Here is a 14,587-nt window from a genome sequence, read left to right as displayed (position 1 = left end):
TGCTGGAAAATAGACCCGGGGGCCATAGGTTTCACTAGAGGCTTCTCTCATGAAGGCAAATAGTGCGGTGGGTGAACAAATTACTGTCGAGCAATTGATAGAAAAGCGCAAAGTTATGACGATATCCAAGGCAATGATTATGCAATATAGGCACCACGTCCGTGTCAAGCAGACCTACTCCTGCCTGCATCTACTACTCTTACTCCACACATCGATTGACTCCTGCCTGCATCTAGAGTATTAAGTCCATAAAGAACAGAGGAATGATTTAAGTAAGATGACATGATGTAGAGGAATTAACTCAAGCAATATGATGAAAACCCCATCTTTTTATCCTTGATGGCAACAACACAATACGTGCCTCGCTACCCCTACTGTCACTAGGTGAGGACACCGCAAGATTGAACCCAAAACTAAGCACCTCTCCTATTGCAAGAAATACCAATCTAGTTGGCCAAAGCAAAACAATAATTCGAAGAGAAATACAAAGTATCAAATCATGCATATAAGAATTCAGAAAAGATTCAAATAATATTCATAGATAAGCTGATCATAAATCCACAATTCATTGGATCTCGACAAACACACCGCAAAAGAAGATTACATCGGATAGATCTCCAAGAACATAGAGGAGAACATGGTATTGAGAATCAAAGAGAGAGAAGAAGCCATCTAGCTACTAGCTATGGACCCGTAGGTCTATGGTAAACTACTCACGCTTCATCGGAAGGGCAATAGAGTTGATGTAGATGCCCTCCATGATCGAATCCCCCTCCGGCAGGATGCCGGAAAAGGCCCCAAGATGGGATCTCATGGGAACAGAAGGTTGCGGCGGTGGAGAAGTGTTTTCGTGGATGCTTCTCAGGGTTTTGGGAAATATATGAATATATAGGAGAAAGAGCTAGGTCAGGGGGTCACCGGGGGGCCCAGAAGGTAGCCCCCCCCAGGGCGCGCCCTCCACCCTTCTCGCCACCTCGTGGCCCTTATGACTTGCACTCCAAGTCCCCTGGGTGTCTTCTGGTCCAAGAAAAATCATCGTGAAGTTTTATTCCGTTTGGACTCCGTTTAGTATTCCTTTTCTGCGAAGCTCAAAAACAAGGAAAAAATAGAAATTGGCACTGGGCTCTAGGTTAATAAGTTAGTCCCAAAATAATATAAAATAGCATATTAATGCATATAAAACATCCAAAACAGATAATATAATAGCATGGAACAATCAAAAATTATAGATACGATGGAGACTTATCATGAAACCACATAGACCATGTTTACTCACTATAGACGATGGTTGTTGATCCGGCGCGGGTGTCGTCGGTGATCTTCTGGGCATCGTCGACTGGCTCGTCCGTGATCTACCCCTGCGCCACATGAGCATTCAAACTTGGTGCTCATTGCATTTCAATGGTTCAAAATATTAAAGAAAACATTTCTCATATAGCATTCCAATACATTTATATATTGAAATGTTTCTAAACATAAAAAATTCTATTACTAATTTTTTTACTAAAAATTTATATTACTATAATTTATTTTCTATTCTATTACTAAATTTTCTATTCTATTACTAGTTATAATCTCTACCAACTAGGTGTCCAATACATGTTTCTACCAAACAAGAAAGTATAAACTATAAACTAATTTACTAAACTACAAACTAAATTAGAGGATGGAGGAGGATGCGGCTGGAGGAGGAGGGAGGAGGGGCAGCGGCTAGAGGAGGAGGAGGGAGGAGGGGCAGCGGCTAAAGGAGGAGGAGGGGGAGGGAGGGAGGAGGGGCAGCGACTGGAGGAAGGAGGGCGGCAGCTGCAGGGGAGGAAGGAAGGAGGAGGAGGATGATGGAGGAGGGGCGGCGGCGGCTAGAGGAAGGAGGAAGGAGGAAGGTGGATTAGGGAGAAGGAGGCTTACCAATGTCGAGACAGCGGCAATGGTGGACGGCAGCGCTCGGCGACGGTGAGAGCAAGTGAAGACAGGAGAGTGAGAGGTGGATGGTCGAGCGCGGTGGGGATAAGGTTGTGTAGCAGTAGTGTGGGCTACAAAGCCGGCGCTACTGCTAAGCTAGGCCCAAGGGGGCCGCACTGCATCCCCGGGGCTCGTCATAGTAGCAGCATGGGCCGAGAACAGGCGCTATAGATGTGATTAATTGCAATGCGGGTTTCGTGACCCGCGCTGCTACTATGGAGAGACCCGAGGGAACCCTCAGGCCACCTAAAGAGGCAGCGTGGGTTTATAGCCTGCGCTACTACTAATAGAGTAGTGGTAGCGCTGGGCATGACACCAACACTACTACTAATTAGTAGCAGTGTGCTCTATAAACCCCCGCTGCTGCTAATCATCTATCTATAAGTTTTTTCCTAGTAGTGATGGATCCAACTTAGTTCATTTGTGTTGTATGTTGTTTCAATCCATAACTACTATGGTTTGTAACGTTGGCTTGTTTGTTCTATGAACAGTTGCTTTTGAATTATTATATAGTTGATGTATATGTTTGGATGCTATTGGCCATTATAAATATTTAGATTCTATATAAATATTCACCTTCATCATGTCATGTTGTGATTGTGTAGTTAAATGCGTAGGAGGTTTCCTTTTCATGTGTGCTGACGCCTTTGCATTTGATATATAGTTAGCTGAAATGTGTAGGGGGTACTACTGGTGGTTAGTAGCATAGTGCGTATCAGAATGTTAGTCTGTTGGCAAGCCTTCCTTAGCCATCGTCAACCTAAACCCCGTCTCTTCGTTCATTCCTATCTCTTACCTCCATATCATGCTACATCACTTCACAATCTACATCTTGATCAATATCTTGTTACCCATCCATTCTGAATTTGTTTTGGATGTTGTTTGGATTTGCTATTGCTTTGGTATTTATTGTTTGTCTTCTTCTATCGTTGTAACGAGTAGGGAGTGACAATGTTGGACATGGACACATCCAAGTTACTGAAGAAGGACTCAAACAGCAAAGCCATGCCTCCTTCTTTGATCATACTTATCCTATGTTTTACAAAATTGCATTGTATTTTGTGGTTACTATATGCATGCTATTTTAATTCTCATAGCTAGCGTGTTGATTGACACATTACCTTGATCTATTTGTCGCCTATTTACTTGACACCTGAGTAGAAGTATATAGTATTTTGGTAGAGTAGAAATGATGAGCCATGCTTATTATCCTATAGCCATTCTTGAATGACCTTTGGGTCATTGACACTTGAAACTTATCGCTGAGCTAGGCCGGTTGGCCCTTGTTGATCTCCTCTCTCCTCTTCTACTCTTGGTGAAACTTACCATCTAAATACAGGCACGGGTGACAACTGAATCAAGGATTGAAGGAGCGATTGGCTGCCCTTCATAGCTGAAGGGAGAAATCAGTCGTCCGTGCCGCATGAGGCCTAATAAGTCTTGATTTTGAAGATTTTCATAACAATACATCCACATGCTATACGGTCACTAGCTTGGTTGAGTAGTTAGATCACCCTTATTATCGTCATTGCTGTATCGCAGATGGGACAGCTGCCTTGCGAGGAGTATCCTCGGCACAAAAAGGGGGCAGGCTGTGAAGTACGGTTACTTCCGTGTAGAAACCTAGTGGTTTGGCATAGTAAGTGTGGTCAAATGAAAAACCTTGTCACAATCTCCCTGATGGTATACCGAATCGTATACTACGCTAGCGATGGCTTGTGGCAACAAGTTAGGATTGTGTCGTGTGGGTGAAGTGTGCAACCTCTACAGAGTGTGAAACTATTCAAATAGCCGTGTCCACGGTCATGGACGGCATGTGAATCTTTCTTGACATACGGGACTTGTCTTGCTTATTGCCTCTTTGCCCCTATTCTTGGAACCTATGAAGAGTGTGAGTTGGTTGAGGATCCTCACTTTGATGAAAGTTATTCTAGAAGTAAAACATGTTTTCATGTAAAATTTCTTTTATCCAACTGCTATATTTTTCAAACAAAATTAGTTTTTATGCAAATGAGCCATATAGCCTTCCTTTGAAGCCACATGTAGCTAATAGGACCTTCTCCGACGGAGGCATGTTGTGTATGTAATGTACTCATGGCAATACTTTTGTTGAACAACAGAGTTCCATGAAGATGAAGGTGATTACTACGAATACTATGGCGATCCGTAGGAGTGAGGTCACGTGGACTACATCGACTGCCTGTGGCTGAGATGGAGTCGCTACGCATTTTACTTTCCACTGTTTTCAGAGTATAATAAATGTCATGAGACATTTCTCTATGTATGCCTTATGGCAAGATTTATTAAACTTGTAATACGTTTACGTATTGTGCAATGATACCATTTCACTGTGTTGTCAACAATGATCCTAGGGTTGACAAATATACATAGGAGGGTCTGCAAGTTAATTCCGGGTTCTCACATTAGGCCATAAATTAACCAATTCTAACCTTTATAAAATTAACATTGAGCATATTTTACCTAGAAACCATGCTTTATTGTGGAATTTCTCTAGATGTATGTTGGATAACCGAAAAACAGAGAAATTGCATAGAAAAGACGTTTTCAATATTATTTTCTGATGTATAAAGGTTAGAACGAGAAGGAGGCCAGGGGAGAGGCCCAAGTAGGATTTTAGATGAGCGCTTTACATGATGTATGTTGTTATGCTAAATTGCTCTCACAAACAAAGTAGTTGTAGTATCAGCATAATTTACCATTTTGCAATGGCATAGTTCTAAAATTCATTTGGGACAATTACACTTTTGCCCGTAGTTATGCCAGCCGGCTGGTTTTTTCTCCTTACATTTGGGCTCACGTCAGTTTTGCTCTTAGATTTAATGTGAGGTTGTCTGAGTGCCCTTTAACCTTTGACCAATACTTTACAAATCCATAACAAATTCATATGTACTCATAAAATGCAAATAAGATATCAAATGTTCAGAAAAAATTTACCTATATGTACATGCCATTTGCATTCCGAAAATGTACTTCATAAATTACCCAAGGTTATTAATGTTATTAACATTATTAAAATTCAACATAAAAGGTATAAACAATGATATTTCGTGAATAAAAAGCACACGCAAATATAGGTGACATTTTTTGAACACTCTAATACCTTACTTGCCTTTTTCTAAGTTCATATCAACTTGTTTTAGAATTTCAAAGTTGTTTAAAATTTATAACAAGTTGATATGAACCAAGAAAAATGCAAATAATATATCAGAATGTTCAGGTAATATCACCTCAAGTTGCATGTCATTTTTATTCATGAAATAAAGTTATGTTTATACCTTATTATGTTTAATAATGCTAATAACATTAATGACCTCCATAGTTTAAACATTTCTATTTTCCTAAATGCAAATGACATGCACATAGACGTAATGTTCTTATGAACAATTTCATATCTTATTTGCATTTTTATGAGTTCATATGAATTTGTTATGAATTTTCAAAATATAGATCAATCGGTCAAAGGGCACTTGGGTGGCAAAGACAAATCTAAGGGCAAAACTGAGCAGGGCCGAAAAGTAAGGGTAAAACCCTGGGGTAATTCCAAGGGGAAAATGCATTTGGCCCTCCATTTGGGACAATTGCACTTTTTTCCCTTAGTTGTGTCAGCCCGTGGGTTTTGCCCTTCCTTTTCTGCTCACGTAGGTACATCTAGTTTTGGGGAAGAAATTCGAGAAAATAACATGGCAAACAGTTGCACCATTGCATTATAAAAAATGAAATAACATTATTTAAATGCTTCCATATACACTGACATGGCATCAAAGGGTCTTCCAAAATAGAATAATGATGTTCTACCAACAATAGAGTACATTTATTTCTTCATGTGGCCTGAAGTGGACCTAGGCTTGCTGCTCGATGAAGACACACGAGAGACCTAAAATTTCATATAACTTGTTAGAACCGTCTGTAATGCCTACCATAAACTACATGATCATGGAGAGGTTTGACTTTTAGAAACCTAGATGAAATTATTTATAGTTGATGGCCTTTTGGTGAATGGGATTCTAAAAACATAGCTATAGAAGAAGAAAATAGGGTTGAGATCTCATGCCTGCCTATTGAATCATAAATGACTGGAGAACATAGGAATGTGCATTAGAAGTTGATTGGTTGCAACATGAAAAACAAATGAACTTATTCAAAGGACTATGTGCATGACACAATTGTTATATGAACAAAGGAAAATACCCGTGAGATCCGAATCACTGAAAAAACTGCATGCAAAGTAGACCATATGAAGCAACTCTATCATTTGAAATCCAACAGACCAAACAATCCATATATGAAATACTGCTAACCGATGAAATCCTCGAAAATTCCTAGGGAAGTCTTTTGACCCAAAGAGCCCTTGAAGTATGTGTCCTATACATGATTAAGCAGGTGTTATTTACGGTATATCCACTCTTAAATACCTTATGCAACTTAAGGGTCTCTTTTGTTCAATGGATTTCGAAAGGAAAGGGTTGGATTCTAGTCAATGGGAATTTGTCCTTTAGAGTTCATTTGATTTATAGCAACAAAACCTCCAACGTTCATATGGGTTCATTTCCTACTCTATAATTCCATAGGGTTTCTAGCAAGAGGTTACACCTTTTGGAATAACAAGTCATCAATGCGTGTGCTTGCACCGGCAAGCTATTTTCCATTGAAACTAGAAAATCATAGGATATATATAAATATAAACCCTGGAATATTTTTCAGTTGGGCCTATGTGGTACATAATTCGTTGATCCAGTCGTACCAAAATAATGTCTACTCGTACATACTTACTAACTGGATTGCTTTTTTAATATGATTATAATTATACAATATTAGTCATCTACCCGTGCACCTGCACGGCCTAGAAATTATAGGTATACATTTTATAAATAAATTTATATTTATATGTAAAATGGAAGTGTTTAATTTTCTGATATCATACAACTGGAAAGATGCTAATTTATTCAACCTCTTGCACAAATAGGAATAACATTCGTTCAGTTGATATTTATTAAGATGATAATATTCATATTTTCTTATGCATGAAAATGTACGTGCCTGTTTTATTTTACTTGGCGCGATCTTTTTTTTGTACGATGTGATTTAATTATTACTTTTTCAAACGGGCATTTCTTAGTTGGGGGCATGAATATTTTTTAGTTTTTTATATAATGAATTTTTAGTTTTATATACGTGCTTTTTTTCAATGAGAAGGCACATTTTTTCCCAAGGTGGCACGTGCTTTTTCTAGGAACTTAGACGTGGGCGTTCAGTATATTTTTTTAGACGTGCGAGTTTTATTTATGTACATGGTGAGAAGTTTTATTCCTGACGTACATGGTGATTCTTTTAATAAGACAGGATACTCTTTTTTTGTACTGATGGATTTCATCCCTTACGTGCATGGTGTTTGCTTGCATGGCCCTCTAGTAGATCTTAACCATAAATGCGTGGTCTTTTTTTAGATCAAGGTCTGAAGATTTTTTTTAAGTTGTATGTACGTGTCTTTTTTTGCATGGAGATGTCACGTGCTTTTTTCTGCTAAGTTGGATGTGTGCGTGGTTGACTATTTTTTTACTTTTTTCCTGGGAGCTTAGATGTGAGCGTGGAGGACTCTTTTTTTGGACACCGTGGATCGTATACCAATGGGACTCTAGCCACAATCACTTATTTAATCTCAATCGTTGATTTAGAATCTAAAGGTTAAATTTATATGTTTTCTGAGAATTAACGTGGAGGCTTCGTTGGTGCTTCCAATTAGTAAATAATATAAGATATTAAAGGATCATCATTTAACGTTTGAGTCATATATACCGCAAAAAATGGTAGTGCCTCTTCAATAAGATCGGAACATGAAAATGTAGAATAATATTATGTGACCTTAAACTGGAAATCTATATAATTTGCATTAGATTATTGTATACTTGTAAAATATTTATTGAATATACATAAGTGGCATCATTGTTTTCCTATGCATAGTTGTATGTTGAGGTGTTTTTTTTCATGCATGGTTACATATTGAGGTGGGTGCTTTCCCATGCATAGTTGCACCTTCGGGTGGCATGTTTGCATTTGAGAGAAATAGGTTAGTACTGGTCACCTATGTAGTTGCATAGGTAAAATATTTATTGAATAAAACTAGCATGATAGCTTTCCCAATTATGGTTGTAAGTGGAGGTGCCTCTTTTTACATGCATGGTTACATGATGAGTTGACTCTTTTCCCATCCATAGTTGCACGATTAGGTGGCATGTTCACATGTCGAAAGAAAAAGGTTAGTGGGGTTCACGTATTTAGTTATATATGATTTCTTTGAGTCTACCACAACTATGACATCAACTACTCAATCTCTATTTGGAATTCCTGTTTTTTTCTATGGTGTAGTTTAACAAAACAACATCAGTTACCAATTTGTATGTTTTTGTTTCATGTAGGATTTTCATATGCCATTACAACATATTTATATGGATTTCCAATTCCTATGTTTCCCAACTAACAAGGCTATCCTAATTTTTAAGGACATCCCTACGCCACCTTCTATATAAGGCGTTTGTGCTCATCTGAACTAGCTAAAATAACCATTATGATTCGCTTCGTAGGGAAAATTGCAACAACAACAAAAGGATTCCCAGTCTTCCTTTCATCATCTGGATTATTTTTTTAAATAACATTATTCACTATTTACTTTAAAAATCATATACTAGCCCATAGAAATTACACAATGGTATGTATAATTGCAGAAATTTTCAATTCGTGGTAATTTCACATCTAGGAAAGCAATTTTATCCACTCAGAAATTTCTACATTTCTGAGAGGTCCAATATACTCAAGCATGTCATTAATCTTAGATGGTTGTATGCATTGCTCGATGCATAGGCGGGGGTTATCCTCCTTTTTGGAAAAAAATCCATTAATCTTATCCTGGAAGTGAAAATATAGAAACCCTTTCCTAATAAGTGTTCAAGTGTACGATGTCCAATAGTTTGCTTGGAAATTTAACTATTTGACATTTGAAAAAAAATAGCCATATGGCTTAAAAATTGATATACTTGAATGTGAGTCTAAATTTGCCAAAGATGTGTGCAACAACCATGATAAATCAGACTTTCAAAAACTAAGATTTAGTTACTTTACATTTTCATAAATTTAATGAAACAACTCAGTGGAGGATTGCTTTGTCCCTATTTATGTTACCTCATCTGACGTTCGGCTGGAACCTAATGATAGCTTCTCAACAATTTCGAGTATGGAAGGTCTGCGCCTCCGATCTATCTCAACACAAGTCAGCCCAATATCAATGCATGCTTTTATCTGCCGGAGGCATTCTGCATCTAACGACCCATACATGGACGCTATGTGCTGCATTGTCCAATCTTTGCGTACCTACAGAAACAGAATCAAGACGCTTAATATGCTTCCATTTGAATCTTGTAATAATCAAGTGATATTTCCTCTTACTTTTTCAATAAATTTTCTTGCGGATGGCTGATTGTCTGCGGGACAATTCTGCTCTCTTGTGGTGATCTCGATTATCAGCAAGCCTAAACTATATATGTCTGATTGGGCGGAGATTTCACCTCTGTATAAGTATTCTGGAGCCATGTACCCACTGGATCCATTAACATCGAAAGTTAAATAGGCAATACCAGATTGAAAAATTGGAATTTACAATATTATAAGGAACGGATTAATGTTATCGAATTTCATGATGAGCTTACTACGATCCCACGACTTTTTGTGTGCACAATCGGGTTTGCTGTTCACCAAAGACTCTCGACATTGCAAAATCAGCAATCTTCGGTATCATGTTTTCATCCAACAGTATATTTTCAGGCTTTAGATTCATGTGGATAAGGGGAATATCCAAGTTGTGCAGAAAACATAAACCCTGGCAAATCCCGTTGATTATTTTGAACCGCGTGCCCCAGTCGATACAGGGTCCAGGTGAAGAGACAGAATCGCCTTCTTTGGTCCCTGTACAGAAGTATGGAGGACAAAGAATCTCAAACATGGATAATGTAAACATACAGAAAGGGGTACCCCTAGCTCCAAATCCTACCCTATATACTTAAATAGTTGAACCTCGCTACTTGTATTCTCAATATACACATATGTCATGTCACCACACATGCCACCTCATCAACGCCACTACTTTCATGTCTCTAAACATGGATGAGAAATGCTACTTAGACTATTTCTCTCAACATATGCACACACACCCCACATGAACCCCACTACTTACATTTCTCTCAACATGCATGAGAAATAATGCTTTTGCTCCATAAATATATTTAAACTAAATAATAATATAATATAATATATCATATATATATATATATATATATATGTGCTTTATTCTCATATGAAAATTCCATACAACCAAATCCCATCAAAATAAGATATAGCAACTGATTCCCGCAGCAACACGCAGGACATCATGTATAACTAAGTTCGTGATCCTCACTAACATATTTATCTCAACATGAAACCATGCATGGGAAAAGCCTACCTCTACGTGCAACCATGGATGCAAAAAGGCTCAAATGCTTTAATTAATTATATTATGCTACTTATATTAACTAGATGTTATGTAATTAGAAAATAATATTATGTATTTTCGGTTTTAGTTCTTATAATATTAATCCAAATAGTCATGTTCATATTACCAAATCTCATTAAAAATATATTGCAAGCAATTCTAGTAACAACATGCAGGTATCATCACTACTGGAATCGCACCCTACGCCGAGAACCAAGAACACTCGGCAAAGCACCGAAAACCCTTGGCAAAGGCTTTGCCGAGCTTTGTTCTCGGCAAAGGCCACACGGCGTACACCACTCAGGCAAACAGAAATTTGCCAAGATCCAAAACACGGGCACTCGACAAATTTTTTACTGAGCGCCAAACAGTGCATCTCGGTAAAATAAAGTGACTCACGGATGACAAACGGAAATGGAGTTTGCCACGTGGGGTATCTTTGCCTGCAGCCCCTCTCGGCAAAGCTAGCGAATGGGAAAGTGTCACATGGCAACCACCTGACAGGCGGGTCCCACAAAATACGCCAAGCATACTCGTTGCCGAGAGTCGCTCTTGGCAAATATAGCCAATAGGAAACAGCCACGTGGCACGCACCTGGCAGGCGGGTCCCACACCATACGCCGAAAGGACACTTTGTCGAGAACCACGCTCGGCAAAGATAGACAATAGGAAAGAGCCACGTGGCAAGCACCTGACAGACAGGTCCCACACATACGCCGAGAGGACTCTTTGCTGAGAGCCACGCTCGGCAAATGCAGCTAATAGGAAACAGCCAGATGCATCTAGTTATATATACGCAGAATCATTTTTCCTACAACCAAGAGGAACTAGCAGGGAATGCAAAATATATGGGAGATAATGTTTCACATACCAAAAAGATTCTGGTTTAGGCTCCCATTAGGTAAATACTCGTAGCAGAGTAAACTTTCAGTAATGTCTGCTTGAATATATCTTCCATTGAACTGCACCAACTTTTTCTGTGCTTCACTGCAGAATCCGATCAGCTCTACTATGTTAATATGCTTTAGCGCCATAACGTTCTGAACCACTGTATTGAATGTCTTGCCAGCCAGTATTGGTGCGTTTTCCTGAAGTTTCTTCACAGCAATCACTTTTCCACCTTCTGGCACTGTTCCCTGTTTAATCTCATAGATATATTAGATCTAAGATCATCTTTCTGAAACATAACTGAAATTAAGGACATACAGTTATTATAATGGGAAAAGTAGTACCTTATAAAGCGTTCCAAATGGACTTACACCAAGTATGTGCTTATCCGAGAAGTCATCCGTAATGTTCTTCAAAAAGTCATATGGTAGTTCCGACGGTAGTTCGGGGCTTGGCTGCTTGCTCTCTTGGGTACTTCCGCTGGCCATTCCTGATGATTCGTGAGGACCTACAGGTTGTGGATAAATTGCTGCAACTTCTCATTTCGCCAAAGGAGTACAGTTTAAATGCAAAAAATTGACAGGGTGGTTCTAAGAACATCTGAAGGTAACGAGCTGTACAAGAGGCACTAACCAATTGAGAGGACCACTTGAGGGATCCTTGCAGCGAAGAGAGGAAGCAGATGAAGTTCTCCTTGCTAGCTAGTCGCGGGTGTACATATAAATGAAGCTACCTAACTGAAGAGAGGAAGATGGGTATTTAAGTTGACTTGACGGAGCCTAAGCTGAGTCTTTGGTAGAGATAACAAAACATATATGCCCACTGGGTCCATGTGATTAGATGCGTTGCTAATATACATAAGAAAACGCGTGAGTTACCTACAACTAGCTAAACCCGTTCATCACGGAGCGGAGTAGTGCCGTAGTATATATTTAGTCATACAAATATCACTTGAAGTGTCAGTAAGTCTAACGTAACTTGTGAGGATCGGAGTTGATCAAGAAACCATGGATTTGAACCCCTGGACCGTATAGTTGACGTGTCTCCAGTAGTAAGTTTTCAATAGCGTTGCCTTTAAATAGTCTCCAATAGCGAGTGATACCTATCGTGTTGTGCAATGGTTACAGCATTGGATTCTGATGAAATGACTAACTAGTAACTACACGAGGACCGAGGATTTGAACGGCACATGAAGTTCTTTCTCGGGGCATCAAGATCGATCGGCAAACACGCTCAACATATCATATTAAGCAGCAATTAGCATTTTTAAAGTAATGCCTAGCTGTTAGCTAGTCGGCCTCAAGTGACAGCAACCATATATTATTCTTAAAAAACAGGAGAGGCCGTGCTGTGCAGCTTACTGCTTGCACTCAAGTGGGTTTAAAATACACCAGGACATTAAGAAAAGACAGTAGTTGCTAGCCAGTCTTGGAATTTTGTCTCTTCCCAACCGGAAATTGCCTTTGGAGCTCGGCCTCCATGAAGGCCTCCAAATTCACATTTCAAATTTCATATTTTTTACATTTCAAAAAAATATGAAAAGAAATACAGATATACATGAAAGCATAACACATATGTGTGTAAATTTTCAGGGCAAAATACGTTGAAGTAAGGGCTGTGTAAAAAAGACAAATCTAGGGCTTTTTTACACATGATACTATTCATCCTCCCAAGCCATGAATTTTTCTTTTTTGTACATGTCGCATTTCAACGTATTTCATCCTGAATTTTTACACACATACACATAACATCCTTGTTTACTTGCATAATTTTTTTCAGATTTTTGTGAAATCGAAATGTTAGAATTTTGAATTTTTTAAAAATAAAGGCCTCCACTAAATTTGTACTTTCTTTTTGCAGGAGAACCAGCGACTTGGCCATAGGTGTTGCTCTTGTTAGGTCAAACTAATAAAGCGATAGGACCTGATCAGAGGAGAAATGATTTTCCGGTCTCAAAGTTCCCGTGAATCCTTCACTTAATTTCTCTAAGACGAAATTCTTATTGCTAGCTAGTCGCGGGTGTACATGTGAATGAAGCTATCCAGAGGAAGAAGGGTAATTAAGTTGACTTGACGGAGCCTAAGCTGAGTCTTCGGTCGAGATAACAAAACATATATGCCCACTGGGTCCATGTGATTAGATGCGTTGCTAATATACACAGGGAAACGCGTGGGTTACCTAACTAGCTAAACCCATTCATCACCGCGTGCGTAATGCCGTAGCCGTACTCTATTTTTTCTTGACAAATGGTAGATTTTACTGACTCAAAAATCAAGCATCAAGTGGATATAAACATCATTCGCAAAAAAAAAAGGTGGATACAAACATAATTAGCATACACCCGATCTCAGCATAGATAGGATGCACATTGACAAAAACGTCGGCAAATAGCGAAGTCATATAAGACCAAAGATATGCCTAAGTAGACCCGAGCATGGGCAGCTAGGCCCGATGACTCGACCCGAGCCTGGCCCAAAAAACCAGGGCCAGGCTCGGGCCTTGTTTTGCAGCCCGGAATGTAGTTCGAGTCAGGCTCAGCCTTCTCTTTTCTGTACCTTGGGCTGGGCTTTTGGGCTTCGGGCTGGGCTTGCACGTCTGTACACTAAAAATGAGCATTCGGGCCGGGCTTTCGGGCTTGGATCTTGACTTTGGGATGGCTCGGGCTTGAAAACAAATTATATTTCAGGCTTTGGGCTTGACTCCGGGTCGGGCTCGGGCTTGAAAACAAAGTATATTTCAGGCTTTGGACCGTGCTTGAGCTTGTGAAAGGAAGGTCGGGCTTTTACAAACCCGACCTGAAACCCAGTCCGGCCTGGTGTTTGCCCAGGTTTATGCCTAAGCGAGGAAAAAGAAAAACCCGAACCGATAAAATCCGTGATCGACAAACTATAGCAGACACCGTATCCGCACCAACCATCTCATGACACCACAAGGACAATGATGTTCTTCAGCAACAATGCCTTCATTAAGGTAGTAACGCTCAAGTGTCGCCGTCACCGAATCCAACCACCAAAGGCTAGAATCTAGGTTTTCACCCTGAAGACGAGCATATCCGAGCAATGACTTCAACAAGATAACGACGCAAAAACATCGCCATTGCCAGGTATAACCAACTTGGATCAGCCCAAGGTTTTTACACCAGAGCTCCAGACCGGGTACTCGGTAAGCACCATCATCGAAGTCAATGATGTGTTGTCACCA

At 39.5% G+C, this 14,587-nt stretch overlaps 1 protein-coding gene across 1 annotated transcript; it reads right to left on the bottom strand.

The window, feature by feature from the left end:
* Positions 1-5,729: 5,729 nt before the first annotated feature.
* Positions 5,730-12,143, bottom strand: LOC123168601 (cysteine-rich receptor-like protein kinase 6). The gene is made up of 7 exons (XM_044586487.1): positions 12,020-12,143; positions 11,731-11,894; positions 11,370-11,634; positions 9,678-9,933; positions 9,418-9,568; positions 9,154-9,342; positions 5,730-5,854 (listed from the first exon to the last, which is right to left on the bottom strand). The coding sequence occupies exons 2-7, from the start codon at positions 11,872-11,874 to the stop codon at positions 5,792-5,794; spliced, it is 1,068 nt and encodes a 355-aa protein (XP_044442422.1). The 5' UTR covers positions 11,875-11,894; positions 12,020-12,143; the 3' UTR covers positions 5,730-5,791.
* Between the last annotated feature and the right edge of the window lie 2,444 nt (positions 12,144-14,587).

Source organism: Triticum aestivum, chromosome 7D (genome assembly GCF_018294505.1).
Source record: "Triticum aestivum cultivar Chinese Spring chromosome 7D, IWGSC CS RefSeq v2.1, whole genome shotgun sequence".
Taxonomy (NCBI): domain Eukaryota; kingdom Viridiplantae; phylum Streptophyta; class Magnoliopsida; order Poales; family Poaceae; genus Triticum; species Triticum aestivum.
This window is presented reverse-complemented; position numbering and strand designations above follow the sequence as displayed.

Coding starts and splice junctions, on each gene's coding strand:
- LOC123168601 (XM_044586487.1), bottom strand. CDS start 11,874: ATGGCCAGCGGAAGTACCCAAGAGAGCAAGCAGCCAAGCCCCGAACTA. Junction 9,934..11,369: donor CCTAAACCAGAATCTTTTTG/GTATGTGAAACA, acceptor ACTTCTGTACAG/GGACCAAAGAAGGCGATTCT. Junction 9,343..9,417: donor CAAGAAAATTTATTGAAAAA/GTAAGAGGAAAT, acceptor CTGTTTCTGTAG/GTACGCAAAGATTGGACAAT.